The sequence below is a fragment of the Diabrotica virgifera genome, chromosome 1, assembly GCF_917563875.1.
Source record: "Diabrotica virgifera virgifera chromosome 1, PGI_DIABVI_V3a".
Classification (NCBI taxonomy): Eukaryota; Metazoa; Arthropoda; class Insecta; order Coleoptera; family Chrysomelidae; genus Diabrotica; species Diabrotica virgifera.
Window position 1 is genome coordinate 112,602,375 of NC_065443.1, and position 23,003 is coordinate 112,625,377.

The 23,003-nt window shown below is 32.6% G+C and overlaps 1 protein-coding gene across 3 annotated transcripts in view; it reads right to left on the bottom strand.

Moving 5' to 3' along the window:
• Nucleotides 1–2,732: 2,732 nt before the first annotated feature.
• The window catches only part of LOC114331165 (serine/threonine-protein kinase Pak), a 72,806-nt gene continuing 52,535 nt past the window's right edge, over nt 2,733–23,003 (bottom strand). For 2 of the 3 annotated variants that reach the window (XM_028280656.2, XM_028280655.2), the window contains exon 10: nt 2,733–22,792. In XM_028280656.2, coding sequence (XP_028136457.1) covers nt 22,709–22,792 — 84 coding nt within the window. In that variant the 3' untranslated portion in view covers nt 2,733–22,708. The remainder of the gene's footprint in view (nt 22,793–23,003) is intronic. The other variant, XM_028280657.2, reaches the window with a different exon arrangement.

A 23,003-nucleotide genomic window follows, 5' to 3' on the forward strand; every position in this document is an offset into this window, starting at 1 on the left:
TCAGACTTCATTAGAAAACAAAAATTGCAATGGATCGGACATGTGATAAGAATGAGAGAGGATAGGCTACCAAAAAGAGCACTGAATGCTAGAATGCAGGGAAAGAGACCGGTTGGAAAGCGCTGGGAAGACACAGTAAACAGCGACGCACAAGCCCTTTTAGGAGTTCGTGTATGGAGAAGAGCAGCCACAGACAAGCAAGGGTGGAGGCAAAAAATAAAGGAGGCTAAGGCTCAATTTGGGCTGTAGTGCCGAGAAGAAGTCAGTGTCTCGTCTCTTGTGCTGGTATTGGCGTTCCACAGGAAGGTGAGACTTTATTTCACGTTTCGGTTATAAATCGGTTACTTTTTGATTCACTTTTTTTCTTTGTTATTGCTTGCTGCCAGGGACGATTCTTTTCATTTTCAGAATTATCAAAACAATAATCAGAGCCATAAATGAGACGCTGTCAGATTGGATACAAATATTGTCAAATAGACACACCGGCAAAATTAGGCGAACACCTTAAAAATTGGACATATTTGATGTCTCGAATTTCCTAAACCTGTTGTCCGATTTGAGTGATTCTTTTAGTATGTTATAGCCTTATTATTTAAGAATATTGGTGTAATAATATTGTTGCTAGACAGGTAAATGTCATGTTATACCGGGTGTAACAATCATACTGTGTTTTTTTCTTAAAGTTCGGAACACCCTGTGGAATATTCTAGCAATATAAAATATTGAAATTAAAACTCAATTATAGTCTTAGGCTTTCTTAACATTTTCTTTTTTGATTCATTTGCTTATGTTGGAAAACAAAAAAGTTATGGGCTTTAACAACTAGCCATGTTTTTCATCAATAAATCCTCATAGTAGGGGAAGAAAGTATGCTAAATTTTCACATTATTCGAGCGTTATGGGGACCTATTGGATTGTGGAGAGTGGGTGCTAAAACCAAAAAAAGTTAAGATAAGTTTTCCATAAAGTGTGGGACTCTCCATTTTTTAATTTAATTTTCCATTTCCACCAATCGTTTTTTCCGATTACAGCGCCATCTATCCATAATTGGAAAAAATGTTGGGAATAAAAGTTGCTTATTTTTACGTCAAGAATCGAAATCTGCAATAAAAATTGGGGGCTCCTATTTAAGATTTTAAAGTAACCCCCACCCCCCTTCGTGGAGGGCCGTGTTTGGTGCCATTCGATAGATTTTTGAAAAATATTGAATACGTGTATTTTGCAGTTTTACGATCTGATGTTCACTTCGCGAAATATATTTAAAATTTTTAATTTAACCCCCACCCCTCTTCGTGGGGTGACGTGTTTAGTATTATTCGATAGATTTTTGAAAAATATTGAACACGTATTTTTTAGTTTTTCAATCTGACGTTTATTTCGCGAAATATTCGCTTTTTTTGTGAAACTTTGTGACTCACCCATTTTTTTAGGCCCCGCTCAAATCGTCAGATTTTTGAAATATACCCTATTTTGCATGTACTTAACTTACCTTATATTAATCTGATGATTTCGAGTTTTTCTAAGAATAGATTTTTTTTTCGGTCCCCCCTTAATGAATTCCCCGGTGTTAAGAACCAATATATGGTATAGGTACATTTACAGGGTACAAGGTTTCTCCCCATGTGATAATCTGACGCGCTCGAGTAACTGCAAAAATCCCCGCTTGGGCTCCCCTACCATCATTATCTGCTTAGTTTAATAAACAAGCCTAAAGTAATTCAATAGATATATTAAATAAATAAATTACTAAGCGATGTCACAATGACGACCTCCCGTGGATTTCAGCTGAACTAGCTTCGAGGGGGGTTTTAATGTCAAACGCTGAGCGCACATGCATTTGAATCAAGTATGTAATATTCAGTATTTATTTTTGCATGTTTTTTTTACAAATTTTATATACAACATCGACGAAAAATGAACATCAGATCGAAAAACTGGAAAATACATGTATTCAATATTTTTGAAAAATCTATCGAATGGCTCCAAACACGGGCCCCGCGCAGGTGGGGGATTTAATTAAAAATTTTAAATAAGAGCCCCAATTTTTATTGCAGATTTGGATTCTTTACGTAAAAATAAGCAACTTTTATTTGTCACATTTTTTCGAATAATGGATAGATCACGCTATAATCGGAAAAAAAACGATTGTTTCAAATGGAAAATTAAATTAAAAAATGAATAGTCCCCCACTATATGGAAAACTTGACTTAACCTTTTTCTGGTTTTAGCACATACTCTTCACAATCCAATAGGTCCCCATAACGCTCGAGTAACTGCAAATTTAGCATACTTTCCTCCCCTACTATGAGGATTTATTGATGAAAAACATGGATAGTTGTTAACGCACATAACTTTTTTATTATCCCATATAATTAAATGAATCGAAAAGGAAAATGTTAAGAAAGCCTAACTATACAACCAATGTTTAATTTTAATATTTTACATATGCTAGAATATTCCACAGCGTGTTCCAAACTTTAAGAAAAAAATAGTATGATTGGTACACCCGGTATAAAATGATATTTACCTGTCTAGCAACAATATTATCACAACGATATTCTTAAATAATAAGGCTATAACATACTAAAACAATCGCTCAAATCGGACCACTGCGCACTGGTTTAGAAAATTCGAGACATCAAACATGTCCCATTTTTAAGGTATTCAGCTAATTTTGCCGGTGTGTGTACATATTAAAACTTTTTCGGAATGAAATAAATAAAACAGCTTGCCATCCTTAAAAAATGATTTATTATCCACTCGCTATATCTTTTTATTGGCAACAATATATCTACGCAATCACATTTTTTTCATAAATACTAGTGCAAAAATACCTATAATAATTATACAGCCATTCTATCATTCATACTAGAATTAATTTGTTTTTTATATATTTTAGTTTTTTTCTGTTACACGCAGAATTATTTAAACATTCATTAACACATCTACTGTTCAGGATACTCATGTTCATCATGTTTATATAAACTAATGTACAAAAACATAAAATATTTTTAAATTATCATGTGAAGTGAAATTTTTGTCCTGCAATCCTTAGCCCTTCCAGTGTCATAGAAATAGGATTTATTTTCCGAATGCGATTTTTTAAAGTTACATACAAATGCTCGATTGGATTTAAATCTGATATGGGCTATATTGTGAGCAATATAATTTTTTAAATTGAATCTAGTCAAGGTAATTATTCACTATTCTAGCGACATGTGGACATGCGTGAATTACCACGAATCTGCTGTATCCAATATAGCTGAAAAATGGCAAAACATGATATTCTAAAATGTTTTCAATGTACATGTCAGCTTGCTGTCACTCGCCCAATCATCTTCACAAGTACGGTATGTCCTTTCCAAGCACTATGCCGCCACCACCAAAACTAACGTTCTGTGTGAAGTTACAATTGGCATACCGTTCGGCATATGGAAGCGAGATTGGCAAAACTTCGTCTGCAAAAGAGTTAACGAACGGTATGCCAGTTATAACCTCAAACAGAGCGCGAGTTTTGGTGGTGGCGGCATAGTGCTATGGAGTGGTATTGCCCTGACATGTACATTGAAAACGTTTTAGTTAGATCATGTTTTGCCATTTGCCAGCCATATTGTGAATATACTTACCTTGATGAGATTCAATGTAAAATATATTGTCCGCAATATAGCCCATATCAGATTTAAATACGATCGAGCATTTATATGTGTACTATCGGCACAATCTGGCAGTTCTGTAAGTTGTGAAGTTAGTCACGAACATGTCAAGTCCGATGGCAGATCTCATCTCTCCTACTGTTTTGTATAGAGTTCAATAAACCTGTATAAAGTGCAAGAACCCCTTTTATTTAACAGGACATGGCGGCAGCTGGTGCACAAACACAGATTTAGACGAATCTGGTAGTAGAGTCTCAACGACAATTAACATGCCTGTTCAGGTAAACCCACCGGAAAAATTTACTTTTTCACAACCAAATATATGACCCTAGTGGCGGAAAAGAGAGATTCATGTCACTGTAGGGACAAGATCAGAAACCGGAGAAAGACAAAATCGACATTATAATATCTATAATGGGAGATGAGTCCGAAGAAATCGTTCTACAGTTTCCGATAATTCCAAATACTTATTCAGAGATGTTACAGAGTTTTGAAAATCACTTTATTCCCGGTCGTAACGTAATATTCGACCGATTTAAATTTAATTCACGAATTCAACAACCAGGGGACGCTGTAGAACACTTTATTACCAGTTTACATTCGTTGGCAGAAAATTGCGACTACGGTGCCCTTAAAGAAGAGCTAATTAGGGATCGCCTAGTGGTAGGAATGTTACGATACAAAAACGAGCGAACGTTTGCAACTACAAGGTACTCTACTTGTTTTTGTAAAGAGGGGGATGTACTATCGGCACAATCTGGCAGCTCTGTAAGTTGTGAAGTTAGTCACGAACATGTCAAGGCCGATGGCAGATCTCAACTCTCCTACTGTTTTGCATGAGTTCAATAAACCTGTATAAAGTGCAACCCTTTTTATTTAACAGAACAATATGAAACTTTATAACATCGCATTTGGGAAGAAAATCCTATTCCTATGACACTGGAAGGGCTAAGAATTTTAGGACAAAAATTTCACTTCATATGATAGTTTCAAAATGTTAATACCATATTTTTGTCCATGAGTGTATAATCACGAGCTTCACGCACTTATGCCTCCAATTAGGCACCGAAGAGCAACAAAAACATGAGCTACTTTAAATGTCCTTAGAAAGCAATCAGTATTGAATTTTGTTGTTCTAAATTCATAAAATTTGAAACTATATGAAGTAATCAATGTTGATGTTATTAAAGTAGAGTTTTGTTTATAAAAACAAAAACAATTATACGCGCGAGTTTTGTCTCACCCTGTATACCAAATAGAAACAACACACAAATTTGATAATTTTAACAAAACTACGCCCTATTAGAAACTTTTTGGCAACGAACGATTAACTATCACACAAAAATTAGATAAATTTCCCTTTATGGAGTATGTAATACAAGATATATATTTATATTTGCTGATAAACGGTGAATGAAATAAATAATACCTGCGTATACAGAAGCTCTTAAGCGATGCTACAGAAATATGCAATAAAATACATTCTTAACTTTTCGAATATAAAAAAGTCTTTTTAATAACATGTATAAAATTATAGCTATATAATAAACAATACATGTACATAGCAATAAAATTGTTGATACTTAAAAATATTCTGAATTAAAATCAATGCTACAGAAGCAGCTTCGCACGAAAAGCAAAAGAAAAAAGAGCTGGAAACCAAAATTAATATTCGCTTTAGTTTATGTGGTGTGTACGAAGAAAAGTACATTGGGTGATTATTTAGTTAAACTAGCTTATAAAATTAAATTTTTTGTTATTCTTTGGTTCTACACAAACAAGATTTAGAAATAATTGATACGAAATCTTACCAATTCTGTTCCATTCAGCCTATTAATCCATTAACACATTAAATTCGTTTGATGAACTCAGGTTTCAAAAGTCAATAGTAAAATAAAATAAAATTCCAACATAGACCTATGCGCACGCTCATCTCAACAGCTTCTCAAATATGTATCAATGAATAGATTAGATTATTAGATTATTTAAACAAAGGATGTATTTAGTCTACGGAACTAAAATATTCAAAGACTCCTGGAATACAAATATCTTACAATTGAGAAAGCATTAGAACTTGCCATCAGCATGTAGACATCAACCAGATGCAGCTCTATTACAGAAATTAAATACTAATGTTAATACATATCAACAAAGTTTCTAGTGTCAAGAATAAACAACGACACACACAACCTACAAATGGGGAAAGAAATGATTTCCACAATAACAAAACTAAAAATATATTTTGTTTTAGATGCGGATTTTATAATATATTGCGAAAAAATGTAATAAAACAAATTTAGTTTGTAAAAAATGTAAACAAGGTGGCCATCTGAGCAAAGTATGCATGAAAAGTAAAGTTTAAATCAGGTAGTGATGAAGATGCTTGCCAGATAATATTACTGCTAGCCAGGAATTTATAACGACAGAAGATATATTATGCAACAATTGTACAAACTGCAATAAAATCAGGAATCCAGGAAAAACTGGGCAGGACACCTCAGAAGACATTCTGACCAAAGAAGAGTAAGGCTGGTATGGGAGAAAGTCCCAACTGAAAGAAAACCACGCGGATGTCCTCGACTTCGGTGGCGAGATAATATAGCGGAAGACCTGAAGGCCATGGGCGTGGAAAATTGGATAGAGGTTGCTCAAGACAGAGAAGAGTGGAATCATGCTGTCGAGTAGGCTAAAACCCACGAAGGATTGTAACGTTATGGAGTAAGTAACCTATAGGAGACAGCAGAGCCCTTTTGAGAGAGTTCATGTAGATATTGCAGGACCTTTTATGAACTCATACTATTTTATTTTAGTTGATGCCTATACTAGGTAGCCAGAAATACGCATTGTTAGAAATTTGACAAATAAAACTACCATTATCTTACTACTGCAACCTCTTTCAATGCGCCTGCAGCTAGCTCAGATGACGCACCACTACGTAGGTCTCAACGCACAATTAAAAAACCTTGCTAAACCAAGCTAAACTTGAAGTATGTGTCATGTTATGTTAAGTTGGGAGTAGAGTGTTGTACATTAATATTTTTAAGATAATTGTGACACCTTGATGTATGTCAATGAATCGATCCACTACTTTTTTACAGTCAGTAATTTTGTTTCATTCTTAATTTGTAAAATCAAGTAATGCAACATTACAAATACATAAATACACAACAGTTTCAATAATGCATTAGAGCTATATACACAACAGTACGGTATTTATTTGGTTAAAACAGAAAATAGATTGTCAAAATAGAGGGAAAAACTTAAAATATTATACAACATATTAATAAATAATCGGATTTGGTAAATATGGTATGTACAGAATACGTTTTTATTTGATATTTTACCACTCAACCGTATTGATTTTATATCGCTGTAAAATTTGTCTAAAATTTGATCAATAATTCTTCACAACTAAAAGAAGGCATTGGTAAGAAGCGTCTTAGTGTTTTCTATTGACGAACTGAAATACACTTTTTTGTTTAAATAAGAAAGCGAATACTTATTTTCTTTTACAGCTCGTATACTAAAATAGCAGACAAATAGATTTCAAATATCTTCTCGAAAACACACAACAAGATAGATTAACATCGTATGAGGAGTTTGAATTAAAATATAAATATGGCATACCATAAAATTACATGAGTCAATGAACTACATCACAACTGGTTAAAACAATACCATAACGAGCGATCAAACTCACATTTAAAGTGTGTGAAAGTTTGTTTTACACATTTTTTGTTTGTTTACATAGGTCACATACATCCAAAATTGATCAGTAGGTACGTTCGATCTCAGTGGCTGGACATATGAGTTATTGTTTAGTTTTTTGGTCGCATAAAGGTTGCCTTTCTTGGACTAGTACATATTATTAATTTTTTTTGTGAATAGTCGCAGAAAAAACAAATTATATTGATCGCATCAGAAAATCGTATGAGCTCGTAGGAATTCGTAAGAAATATTTGTAAATAATGTAACTGTGCATATAACATTGTACGTATTTGTTTCATTCTGAACTTTATTCTTACGAATTCAAGTTGTAAGACAGATTGGTTCCATTAGATGTGACCTCAGACTAAAAAACGCAGTAGATATATCAGAGTTCTTACATTGTGGTTTATGGTTATTAACAATGAATAACGCTGCGAAGTATTACTTTTTTAATGTTGTTCTAAAGCTATTAGTGCAGTCACTGGAGGTGGATATGAGCTATTACCTTCGATTTCGTTGAACCTCCATAGATTTGCATGAAAATTGGTGAGTGGTTAGAGGATATCTCAAGGAACAAAGGTGACATGGTGCCAACTTGCGCTTTTACCCTGGGGGTGGATAAAATTATTTTATTGAAAATAACCCCATAATTCGATAGAGGAACAAATTTTAAGCAAAATTTGTTTTATTAGGTTATTAAAATAAATGAAAACTTTTTGAGTTATTAAAGATCAAAGATTTTAATTTTTCATGAGAAAAATGCATGTTTTTAACCGATTTTTCATCAATAACTCAAAAGCTATAAGTTTTTGCAAAAAAGTTAATATTACTAAAATTGAAGCTAATAAAAAATTAAATAAATCCTTTACTAGCAAAACCTTTTAGTGTTAACTAAAAATGAGTTAGAGGTAATTGAATATATATTTTTTTCGGCGAGTAAAAAAAATCTAAGTATTCAAGCTGAAATAACGGGAAAATGATGCATTTTATAACATAAACTTATTTAACATTTGTCAAAGTACTTAAGAATATCTATTAAATGAGCCCCCGAACATGTTGATAGCATTAAAATTTATGCACCAAAACCTTTTCAAAATTTATTTTTTTTTTAATTTTTCCAAAAAATGTTATTGCTTTTTTTAATAACTCCGTATATTTTTAAGATATCAGGTTTATCTAAAAACAGTTTGGAAGTTAATTCCAAGGGCTATTTAACCACGTTGAATTTAATCTTTTAGACCCCTCACTTTATTTAAAAATAAAAGGCTAATTTGCCCCGGTTGCATGGTTTTCACAGCAAAATTTAAGATTTAAACGTTTCTATCTCGGTTATTTATTACCCTGTGGAAATAGTAAAACAGGTAAAATATTTGACACAGAATAAACTAAAATTTCGGTATTTATCATTTTTTACGTATATTGAGTATTTTTGGAGTTGAATGAAAAGAATATGAAAATTACAATAATTTTAAAAATTATGATTTCTTTAAATTATATTTTTCTTTTGTCAAAAATATGCATTCTAAACCGGTCAAAATTATTGAAATCATTACTTATGCTAATATAAAGAAGTTATTGTAAGGATTATTATAAATTTTAATTTTTGTGGAAATGGTTCTTTACACCTAACCTAAAAAATTCGAAAGGGTACTTTTATTTTCATCATAACTTGCTTAATTTTGACGCTATTAACTTGTTCTGAAGCACATTTAATATGTATTTCGAATTACGTTGACAAATGATTAGCAGTTATATTTTATACACTGCATCGTTTTCCCGTTATTTAAGCTTGAATACTTAGATTTAAGTACTTGTCGAAAAAAATACACATTCAATTGCCAATAACTCACTTTGAACTAACATCAGTTTAGTTCTTTAAGTGAGGAATGTATTCAGTTTTTTATTATCATCAATTTCAGTAATAATAACTATTTTATAAAAGCTTATAGTTTTTGAGTTATACGTGAAAAACCGATTTAAAACATGCATTTTTTTAGGAAAAAATAAAATCTTTGGTCTTTAATACTCAAAAAGTGTTGATTAATATTAATAACTTGATATAACAAATTTTGCTTATAATTTGTTCCTCTATCGATTTATGGTATTATTTTTAATAAAATAATTTTCACCCCCGAGAAGGGGTGGCATTCAACGCCAGGGTAAAAACGCAAGTTGGCATTGTCACCTTTGTTTCTTGAGGTATCCTCTAATTACTCACCAATTTTCATGAAAATCGATCAAGGTTCAACGAAATCGGAGGTGAAAACCTTCAGTGACTCCACTATATTTCCTTGTGTCATTTTTATAATAATTAACTATTTAGATGGGAAATAAGCCACAATTAAATTGAAAAAAATATAAATATAAATGAGTCAGATTAAATAAATTATTAGAAGAATTTTTTACTAAGCAACAAAATTTTTGTTTAATTTAATAGTATTTTGACGACACCCGATTTGGGCGTCGAAACGTTAATAATTTTAACTTTTTTTTTTTTTCAATTTAATTGTGGCTTACTTTCCATCTAAATAGTTAATTATTACTTTTTTGAAACACCGTTTTTATTAAAGTTGCTTTTATTAGAAAACTCCAGAGTTTGGGTTGATGATTTTTTATTCAAATCTCGGTTGTTGTATTGTTTACATTTTTTGGTCCCATAAAGATTGCCTTTCTTGGACTAGTATTATATTTTTCAACATCCATTTTGTAACTATAATCAGCCGAACACCACAAAACTATTAAATACAATCGACTTCTTGTACGAAAAGTCGCAGAAAAAACAAATCATGTTGGTCGCATCAGAAAATCGTACCAGTTCGTACGAATTCGTAAGAAATATTTGTAAGTAATGTAACCGTGCTGTTGTGAAAATAACAGTAAAATTAATTCGCATTTATGTAAAAATATCGCGCTTACATTTTTGGGACAATCTGTATGTGGATGGAAAATATATTTTAGTTATCTCAAAAGCTTGTGTTATGTAGGCACAAAAGATAACGGACGTATGTTTGCTATTTATCGTCTTCGGGGTAAAAGGCATGTCGCTTTGCCAAAGAAGAATAGCATGGTGGCTCTTTTTCATGAAGAAAAGTGTAAACTACGATATTAATGCAGTGATTTGAATAGAATTTTAAGTCTCTCGCCAGCCTCTCTAAAGCGAGGTGTTAGTGTTGTGTGCTCCTCTTTTCGTCGTGAAAATACGTTCTCCGCAATAATTAGATTAAATACTCTCTCTCTCTCTCTCTCTCTCCCTCTTTCGCTATTAAGACATTTTATCGTTAATTCCGCATATTTGTTAAACTCGCTGTTAATAAATGTTTTGTTCGCTTAACACTTTTATTTCTCGTTTTTACAATCCTTCATATCGTGTTCATTAGCAACTATAAAACCAGGCCAAATAAATTCTCAGAACCATTCGCCCTAAAAGTTCACTAGTTTGTTAATATCGAAGGACTCTATGCTTTGGGACATATGCGTGTGGTCCTAAAATATTCACGTGAGATTCATTAAAAACTCACAACACGTGCATATAACGTTGTACCCATCGTTCTGATGATTTCCTACGTATTCTTACGAATTCGTACGATCGGTTTTTCGTACGAACTCGCATCCAATGTAACCGCCGCCTTAGCGGTAGCATTCAGACGACACCGGTGCGCGGTGGAAGTCAGCCGCTGAGAGATTTACTAAGAGTTTCCTATTGCCACTGGATACAACCACTAAGCCGCTTTGTGCTTACAGTCAGCCGCTGAGGTCGTCCGAACGCACCCATTGTATCGTTTTAGGTACAGTATGGTGTGAAATGGACATGACACATGGTTGATATAGGAAATCGTTTAAGTTATGATCACGTTCACCTAGAACTATCTCTAGTACTAACGATATAAACGTATAAGGACATAACGGACCTCGGAGATAAACTACACTATGTTGAAATGGTGTTGTTTTGAATAAGTTTCTCTAATTTACTTATTTTATTAGTTGGATTATACAAATTGGTTATTTATTATCATTAAAATATGGGCACATTGTCTTTCGAACAATAATTATTATGGGATATATCAGATTTATTTATGTGATACTTCAGAATTTTATGGCATTCAAAGAGCTCTACCTCACAGTTGCTCGAAATGACATAGTGTAGTTTACCTCCGAGGTCCAAATATTATTATGTCCTTTCTTCCTAGTTACTCAATGCCTACACACTGAGTAGCTAGAAAGATATTTTTATAGAAATTTATCGATGTTACACCAATGGTGTTGTAGCTCATCAACTTCCATTCTTCAAGCACAAAACTGTAACATAAAATATGTACAAAAGATAAAAAACTTAATAAATAATCAGTCTATGCAGCTACCGTGTGCTCAAATGATTTGAAGATTTCTAATCACATGTATTTCAACGACAAATATTGTACATCTCAATTTCCTTTGAAAATGTTCTGTTGTTCTGTGTCTTATGTTGTTAGGGTGGTAGTATTTTCATCTTTTTTTCAAGAATTCATAAAGAAAAAACATCGATAAGGCTGCTTAAGATACCATGACTCGAGTGCCATAGTAGAGATTAACAATTCGGAAGAGGATGAGTAAGAAGACAATTAAAAAATTTACACTCGTGATTGTTTTAGAAATCTTCAAATACTTAAAACAACCGGTATAGACCAGTAATAATAAAATAAGGAGTGTCAAATGTACCGTCTTTTAAAAATAATGTCTCAACTGTGACAAAATTTCTTAAATGCGACATAACTACTCGTACCTAAGAAATTCGTTAAAAAAATACTTAGTGGTCCTTGTCTAAAAAGCATTCATATAATCATTTAAAAATTTATTATTCTAGAATTTTCTTTAGGGGATTCGTAGACGTCTCAAGTCAGTTTTTATAACCTATGAAAGTTGGAAATTAAAACAAGCTCACGTTAGTATGACGTCAACTGCCACTTTTTGACGTTGGGTTATCTTGATTTCAAATAAATCGAGTTTTTTACAATAAATATACAAAGTGACGTATGTATGTCTACCTCTGATAGCTTTACAGAGAGTTTCTCTCATTTTTGAATGTTTTAAATGACTCAGTTACTTCAAATTAAAAACCTGAGTTGATCTGTATTGAGTTGATTTTGAAAACCAGTTTTACCAGATAGAAACTATCATGGCCACAAGACGTAACAAACACGGAAACATTAAGAACGATGAAAAAAAGAAAAAGGAATACTCAACACTATGAAGAGAAGAAAAATGAGCTACTTTGGTCACATACTAAGAAATAACAATAATGAGGTGATGCGGTTGGCTGTACAAAGGAAAGGGAAGGAGAAAGAGGATCGGGGAGACGACGCACGTTCTGGTTGAATAATTTGAAGCAGTGGAGTAGAAAAACAACAATAAAACTCTTCAGAACCTCTACAGACAGAGTAAAATGGGCCATGATGATCGCCAATGTCCTTAACCTTCCGATGACCAACCTTTTTTTGTTACACGGATGACCAACGGGGGTCAAAAATGACCCCAAGTCAAAAATGACAATTGACAAAAAAATTACGTTGTTTTAAGAAATAAAATAACGTATTCGTAATTTTAATGTTAGTATGGTATCAATAAATGATAAATAAACATTGGTAAAACATATTTTCATTACAACTAAACAAAAACACGAATCATCATTTTGAACATAAAATTAAACAAATTTTAAAACATACACTAATTTACCTCGCCACAAGTTTAACAAACATTTTTTTCAATATTGGAATATTTCTTACAAACAATTCCACATAATAGACGATATTTACGTAATATAAAATTGGAACATGGAAGGCGTCTTTGATGGAACAAATTCTGAAAATATTTTTTTTTTCGTAAAATATAGGGAATTTTTTTATTACAAAATATGAGGGTACCTAGAATGATATTAAAGTCAAATACTTAATAAATGAGTTTAAAATTGAAAATATTTCTGAAGTTATTAAATAAATACATACATTGGGGTCAAAATTTACCACACTTGGTCATCCGAAGGTTAAAGGATGAGGCACATGAAGAAGAAGATACACTTAATCTACGGGTCTTTAAACAATAGACATGTTTTGTAAAACACGCGTGTGAATTTTTTGAAAATTCTAAATCGATTGCATCTCACCTAAAAAAAATAATAAAAACGAAAAAATGACGTTATTATTAGAGCAGAGGAAGAGGGGGATGAGAAGTGGGGCATTAAAATTGCGCTGAAAATTCTGGGAGTGAGGGCATTTTGCCTATTTTAACGGGGGGTACCCTTTGTGTGACGATATTCAAGTTAAATTTATCATAGCAGGTGCATAGAATTTCTCAAAATCTTCTACAGAAAACCAAACCTCAGTATACAGATAATCCCAGAAAAAGAAGTTTGAAGGTTATTAAGAAAATATATACAGGTTTAACGGTTGAATTTTTAATCTGAGTATGGAAAATTTAACGCAATATGGGGTTATTCTGTAACACTTTATTTAAATATTAGACGCCGAAGACGCCTTTCTTAAGTTTTTTGGCTTCCGACAGTCAGTTTTTATTTAATTTCTACATTAAAAGTAGTTTATTTAAACATGATCAACGTGCGACGTTGCTGTATTTAATTGAAAACCTTTTAGTAGATTTATGTAAAAAAATAGCGGTCCTCTATAGTATGTCTTTATAAAATGTCAATGTTACCTAAAAGTTTTAGAGAAAGGTTAAAAATTTTACAGGCCTCTTAAATTTAACGGAAATATTACAGAATACATGCCATAGACAATATTATAATATCACACCTCACACATCTTATGGAAAATGGCATGTCAATAAAATGCAATAAAATTTACAGGAATAGATTCATCTCGAAATTACAATCATTTCATATCATTGCACGAACTCTGAATTTTAATTAAAAACGTCGTAAATTGTGATTAAAGTTTATGGAAATCACATTTTTGCAGTCCATAAAATTATTATGTCATATTCATACATACTATGTCTAGTCTCTATTGAAAACAGCTTAACCCAGCGTGAGCTAAGCCGATTACAGGAACTATGGTACGACTGATCAAATTATACCTACTTTATTATCTATAAGATAAGAGTAGGCCTCTGCCTTAATACCTGAAGAAAGATTAATGAACTACCGATTCACAAAATCTTTTTTATCACGTACATACACACTTGATTTTAGATTTATTAATATCAATTCACGCCGGTATTAATCAAAATTGAGTTGGCTCAATGATACGAAATGATTGTAATTTCGAGACGAATCTATTCATGAACATTTTATTGCATTTGAACGACATTACATTTTCCATGAGATGTGTGCAGTGTCCTTTACGTGGGTGGTCCGATAAGTACTTAACCTCTCCGCTCGAAGGCGCCACTGTCGCAAGAGAAATCTACCATCGTTTAATACATTCTTGTAGACGGCCTATGTCAAAATATTAGCCAAATCTGACTTGTAGTTTTGTTTTGACCGCGTGTATAAGCGGGCGTGTTTGGGTATTTTAGAAAAATTAAAAAAAAAGTATCAGTCGGTGATTCGACTCTTTCAATTATAGTCCAAGAGGCAGCGCTGAAAAATCTCTTTGAATTTACTAAAGCTAGATTTTTCACAGTTGACTACTGTAATTTTGTAGAGAAACATACCGCGGTCGGTCAAGCGAAACGTAGAACGGGGGTTACTGAGAGGGTATCAAAGTTGCTTTCCTACGAAGGTAATTAAATCCATTTACTAAGGCTGAAAATCAGTATACACATTCTAAATTAAATATAAAATAAAATTATATTAAATTAATAAAATTATAAATAAAAGTTATTATAGTCGGTCAGCTGTATGACGGGACAGAGCCGGTCGGTCGGCCCCAGTGAATGTATAGGGTTATTCACTATATTTTGACCCCCTGGTAAACTGTTTTATTTACAGAATTAGAAAAAAATGTAAAATACAAAAGTTATTTTAAATTATGATTTTTTGACATATATACCGTACTAGTGACGTCATCCATTTGGGCGTGATGACGCAATCGACAAATTTTTTTTAAATGGGAATAGGTGTCGAGTGCTAGCTCATTTGAAAGGTTATTCAATTCCCCATTTAGTAATATAAAGATAAACGTGATTAATTATACAGGGAGTCCAAAAAAATGTTAATTAAATTATTTAATTAATAATTCAAAAAAAAAATTTGGACCCCTGTATAAATAATAATCTTAATGTTTATAGCACTGTATAGATAGATAATTGAATAACCTTTCAAATGAGCTAGCACACGACCCCTATTCTCATTTAAAAAATAGTCGATTATGTCATAATGCCCAGATGGATGACGTCACTAGTACGATATATATGTCAAAAAATCATAATTAAAAAATCGAAACACTTTTGTACTTTACATTTTTTTCTAATTCTGTAAATAAAGCAGTTTACAAGATGGTCAAAATATAGTGAATAACCCTGTACATTCATTGGGGCCGACCGACCGGCTCTGTCCCGTCATACAGCTGACCGACTATAATAACTTTTATTTATATTCAATTTAGAATGTGTGTACTGATTTTCAGCCTTAGTAAATGGATTTAATTACCTTCATAGGAAAGCAATTTTGATACCCTCTCAGTAACCCCTGTTCTACGTTTCGCTTAACCGACCGCAGTATGTTTCTCTACACAATCACAGTAATCAACTGTGAAAATTTTAGCTTTAGTAAATTCAAAGAGATTTTTCAGCGCTGCCTCTTTGTCTATTAGAGGGGAAATCCCGTAGCGAAATCAAAAAGCGCTTGAATGCTGTAAACGGTGAGTCTTCTCCTTCGATAAAAACCGTCAAAAAAAATGGTTTAGCGAGTTTCGACGTGGTGGCACGTCACTCCCATGTGCCCCGAAAACGGCTACCACTGAGGATAATGTGAAAGAAATCTATGTTCTCGAATTGGTAGCCGCCGACCGAAGGTGCGTGAGATAGCTGGGACAATAGGCATCTCAAAAGATCACGTTGGTAATATCCTGCATGAAATTTGGGACATAAAAAAAAGTCGGCGCGATGGCTGCCGCATTTTCTAATTTCTAACTACAAACGCAACCATGAGACCACTTCAGAGCAGTGTCTGATGCTGTTTAAACGTAATCCAAATGAGTTTCTACGTTGTTTCATAACCGTCGCGTCGATGAAACATAGTTCCACTGGTATACACCAGAGTCCAAGGAACAGTCGATACAGTGGACCTGACCCCGCGAACGTGCTCCAAGGAGAGCGAAGACTGTCCAATCGGCCGGAAAGGCGACGACCACCATTTTCTGGGATTCACAAGGTATGGTCTATATCTACTTCGCATTATTGGTCCGATAATCGCATTATTAGTCCGATTCGACACCTAATTTAAGAAAAACGGCCCCAATTGGGGAAGAAAAAAATACTCTTCCACCATGATAACGCTCCGACTCACACCTCCGCCATCGCCATGGCCAAACTAGTCAAATTGGGCTACAAACTGCCGTTCTATCCAACGTTTTCTCCAGATTTGGGCCTGTACGACTTTTTTTACTTCCAAACTTGAAAAAGTCACTAGCCGGGCAGAAATTTAAGTCAAATAAAGAGTTCATCACCACCACGGAAGCCTACTTTGCAGATCTCGAGCAAAGATATTTTTCAGACGGGTTAAAGAAGGTGGAGCAACGCTGGGTCACGTGTATCGAGCTAAAAGGAGACTACGTTCAGAAATAAATCGCCACTTTTCCAAAATTTTCGTTTTTCTTTTGAAGGCTAAGTACTTCGCCCGCCCTAGTACATTAAATTTAACATGAACTATTAACGAATTCAGTTTGTTTCCAATCGAGACATCAACGAAACATAGTGTGACGTCAGGAGTAACGTGGCGTATTGAAAATAAAAACGAGTAGATATCAACGCCTCATTACTAACATGAAATTAGGCACAGTCTCCGTCAATATATAAATACAGCACAAGTTCAATCACTATCAGTTTTCTATAAGAATTGTTCATAGGTTTGTTCTTATAAAATATAGTTTATTCGTAAGACTACATCACATCAAATAATATTAATACATCACTGGAGCAACTGGATCGTAAAATTCAACGTTTTAAATTGCACCAACTTCAAAAATTTTAACAAAAATATAAGCAGGACGAGTGAAAACGCGGAGTAACTAAAATAAATTGACAAGATCGAAATAAGTTTTGTTTTATATAAAACAGTTGCACTTATACTTATAGGTAATTTTTTGTATACTGCAAAACCTTTTTAACAATATACAGTGCTCTTCAGATAAAACTATTCACCTTAAAGAACTTTTAAACCACTGATTTTTAGAAAAAACACAAAAACACGTCAAATAATACTTGAAGGTGGAGACATTATGCCATATTTAAGCTTGCTAGGAAGGCATCCTCTCACACCCCGTATCGTCCCTTATTTTTTTTAAATTACTTCCACCTTTTTTATTCTATATTTGGATTCTCCTCTTTGTACTTATTTCAAAAATGTATAACACTTGATACTTAAAGTGATTAGTTTATGAGAAAAATAAATACAAAAGCAAATAAACTGGATTGTACAAAGATTATTTTTTTAACAATTTTATAACTTTTAGAATGAACATTTCACTACCAAAAATTTTAACAATAATTATTCAAACTTTCAAACATCATTTTGAATATTGTTGTTAAAATTGTTGGTAGTGAATTGTTCATTCTAAATGTTTGTATCTAATAAAATTGTAAAAAAATAATTTTTTTCAATCCAGTTTTTATGCTTTTGTATTTATTTTTCTCATAAACTAATCACTTTAAGCATCATGTGTTATACATTTTTGAAATCAGTACAAAGAGGAGAATCCAAATATGAAAAAAAAAGGTGGAAGTAATTAAAAAATTAAGGGATGATACGGGGGGAGAAAGGGTGCCTTTCCCGGCAAGCAAATATGGCATAATGTCTCCCCCTTCAAGTATTATTTGACGTGTTTTTGCTTTTTCTAAAAATCAGCGGTTTAAAAGTTATTTAAGGTGGATAGTTTTATCTGAAGAGCACTGTATAAAAAAATTATAACAATAAATAAAATAGTTTTTGTTTTAATATTATTTAAAAATTGTCTCCTTTTTCCAATTTCCAAAGTAAGTCCCATTAAGTCACTAATCTAACAAATTGTAAAATATACTTGAAGGATCATTCATAATTACATTTTTTTTTGTTTTATCAAGGTGAATTATTTAGCAGCACAAGAACGAAATTGTTTTGTCAATATGGTTTAGCAGTAACTACAAGTAATTAATACTAAATTTTGTGGCCGATTGTAGAAGAATCTCGATGAAATAGATAATCTAATATATTTGAAAATGTTCTATGCTCTGTTTTTAAACCAGGAGTAATTCAAATTTACCGCGCAGTAAAGCTTGTTTGTAATTGGTCCAACATCAGGCAAGTTTACACCACTATTATGAAATTTTGACACTATTGACATTTATGAAATTTTTACACTATGGCATTTCATAGGTTAATTAAGTTATATCGGCGATTTTTTGTATTTTCCGCATTATTCCTTTAATTTTTCGATTTTTAGTCTGCATCTATATAAAAAAACAGTTGTTTTTAGAATTCTTTAGCGACGACTTAGTATAATATAATATTTATGGATTACCGTTGAAGGTTGACATGATCAACCAAAAAAGAAGATGTATTTGGTGATTTTTCTAGTAACTTTCTTGGGTGTGAATCTGTCTTTTTAGTTTACTCCTCCTGGTTTAAAAACAAAGCATAGTATGTTAAATCGTTTTCTAGAAAAATTACTCAGAAAAAATGAATTTCATAAACTAATAACGTACATTTTAGAAGTTTAGAAAAAGTAAGTTAAACACGACGAATTTTACACACCTACATCCCTTGCCGATTATCTTATATCTCTGGTTATTGATTGAACTCACCCTGTCAAATGCTTGTATAATTTCATATACACTAAACGCAAAACAAAGTCGTTACACGCTATATTTCATGTGTTGACTAATTTCGACAAGTCGATAATAATGTCATCGATTCAGTTTAATGTTTTGGAAAATGTAAATGGTTGTCCGTCATCATTTTCTATGGTTCCAGATAAGAACTGTCTAAATATCGCAGGACATGTGTGACAAAATTCTATGATCAATTGTTTAAAAAAGGGATTAAGAGTAAATAAATTTGAGGTTAGAATACTGACGGTGTCGTACATGAAGTAATATCTAGACTGCGCTGCAATCTACAATTGTTCCCCCAGTGCAACAGAGAAAAATGTAAACAGGGAATGCATCTCTTTCTAATCGACGACGTTTATCTAGTCGGTGGCAGTGGGAAAGTCACATGGTCGATAAACCCAAGTCGATTAGAAAGAGATGCATAACCTGTTTACAATCATTTTTCGCTGTCGCACTGGGGGAAAAGTTTTAGATTGCAGTGCGCAGTGTAGGTATTATCTATGGTGCCATAAGATGCAAGGCTATGGAAAATGCAGAATATTTTGAGGATACTTTATTATTTTTTATTAAGTATAATCGTTTATTTAAATTCCATATGAAAGTACAAATACACAAAATTAATGACAAACGTTGTGTTAAATTGCATAAATAATACATTTTTAATGACGTAAACTTAAAGTTTGTAGTTCCAATTATTTATGACGTCAATGAATATATGGCGTGTAACGATATTTGCTTTACTGCTATTTTATATTACATTGCCTATATTACTAGAATTGCAAAGAATCAAAATATTGATTATAAAGATCCGACACTACTATTACTACCTATACATGTATAATACAATGGTCTAATATAAAATAGAAATGCACTTTCTAGTAACATGGGATAAAATCGATTCTCCAAAGGGATGCCAATAATACAGGCGAATAAATATATACTAATTTCTTAATCACATGATATCTTTTACTATGTAAATAAAACTTAATCAGCTGCCTACTTAAATTTCAAGATTAAAAATCAAATTTGCTCTTCTGTGGCTAGTTATTTTTTTGTATTTGTGGTAAAAATACCACAATTGAAATTAAATAAACAATAGGTTTGTTCCAACACAACGAACAACCGTCATGTAACGATTCGCTCCTGCGCAGTAAACAAAATCAATCCAATAAAACAATGATCGTTAATCGCATCGTCTTTCCAATTTTCCCAACAAAAATTGTGATCGTAAACTGAGTTTCGTGACGATCATTTCAGTACACGGATAAATGCAAGTACTGGTCAAGGCTGACTTGCGCGCTAAAAACTTGCGCATAGAAATGATGAATATGCGCATAAAACGATACGAGCAGTTTCGTGATGATTTCCGGACAGTACAAAAATTGTGTTGGAACAAACCTTTCGATCTACTTAGCAATTGGCTCCGTGCGTCTCCCCTCTATTCACAGTCACGTGACACGCTGTCAGATTTTGTAAGGACGTTTTAACATTGAGTCTTATGGGATTATTTTGTTAAACTTGAATATTTTATTTTATAGTGATAATAACTGAATACCATTGTTAGAATTCATTAGTTATTAATTTATTCTGTAATTTATAGTGCAACAAAAATATTTTCTTTTTCGTTAATAAAGATTTATTGACATAAACTGCGATAGTGAGGTTATGTATACAAAATCAAACTGATGATCAATATTGGAAAGTGAAGAATTTATATCAGATTAAGTGCGTTTTTATTTGCTGTTTATATTAATACATAATATCACTAGCGTGATACGGCATTTTTTTTAAATGTTTCATTTAAACATACACAAAGCGTCCTTATAAAATTTCAAAAAACCGCCACCATGAGCAGGTCGGTTGATTTTGCTTTGACACTTTGTTAACGCTCGGAGCGAATACTCTTAAAGATTGTTATTCGGACCATACTTCACATTTCATAAACACTAAGTTTAAGCATCCTAAGAGTCTATGTTACGATACGATTAAGTTTATTTGATACTATGTGTTGACTTAACCAGAAAGCTGGAAGCTTTTGAGATGTGGCTTTTTAGGAGAATTTTAAAAATACCATGCACCGATCATATTGCGAACGAAATGGTGTTGCACAGAATAGGAAAAAACAGAGAACGTTTGACCACCATTACAAGGAGAAAGACAGCATATTTGGGGCACATACAGTCACATCAATCACTTATTTTGTATTTGCTGTCTTTTTCTATAACAAACGTTTGTTATTTATAGAAAAAGACAACAAATTCAAAATAAGTGATTGGCGTGATCGTTCATGGGTAATCTTTCATTTTTTCCGACTGTACTTAGAAATGACAAGTATCAGTTGTTGCAGCTGATTATGAAGGGTAAAATCGAACAAAAAAGGTGCTTGTAGACGACAAATATACTGGCTGAAAAATATTTGCGACTGGACCGGGTTGAACACCCAAACGGGTTTTTAACAAAGGCAGAATATAGAGACCAATTTCCAATGGTTGTAGCCAATCTTCATTAGTCGAGTTCGCACCAAAAGAAAAAACTATGTGGTCTTGCCAATTAACCAACGATTACTAATTATTTTATTAATTACAATAATTATAAAATAAAAAAAAGATAAAAAGTAATGTCTGACGCAAATTAATTGGAACGTCTCCCAATCAGTGATAAAAATTATTTAGGCACTAAAATCTTTGTATATATTTTTTTGCAAATTATATTTTTAGATGTGGATTGAAGAAATAATTTATGAAGTTAGTTTAGTGATTTAATGTAGTTGCTTGTTAAAATGGTTCGCGTAAAGTGTTTATCTACGGATTTATGAAATTCCATTATTGCGACCCAAAAAAGGACTTTCTGGACCTAAAATTACTTAAAATTTAATTACTCCTCAAGGAATTGGGAGAAATATTCTAATATTTAAACTATTTTTCGCAACGATTAATTCGCTTAGGTCATATTGCCATTCAAAAACGTCATGTTCCTTCATCTAATAGATCCACATCTCTCATATAAAAATATGCATAATACGTTGATATTGGCAACAATAAATTATTTGCTTAATAGTATCTTTTTGGATATTAGATTTCAGTTTAAAATCTAGTTATAGACATATTTTTTTGCCAAATTTTAAGATGCCAATTCATAGTGCAAGGAATGTGTACATCAAGATAACTGAATGGCCCGAAATAACCTTTATGAGACGATTATAAACATTTAACCCAATTTACAATATATAGCAATAATTTTAGGCGCCATCAACTAAAAAACAGCCTATACTATTTGAATCCCTTAATTCAGAAAATCTGTAACAAAAACGACCGTTAAAATTTACTTCTTTTAAAATAATATTTTACAAGGCGACGCTGTTAGTGTGGCCGTTGACAGCGACATCGTCGCTAGTGCTGTTTGGCAGCATCCTTGGCTGCTAAAATTAATGGCGTAAGACTCGCAAGTGGACGCGCTAACTTCAAAAAAGGATGCTGAAAAAGTTGATAAACAATTAAAATAGTGAAATACAAAGAAAAATATATCAACATATTTACATATTTAAAAATTCTTTAAAAAAGTTGCATTTATCATAAAGAACCCTTTTGGGCTACATCACAGAACGTATTAGGAATGAAAATTCCATATTCAGTGACTCTTACCTCCATAGAATAAATAAAAACACATTTTTAAGCAAACGTCAAA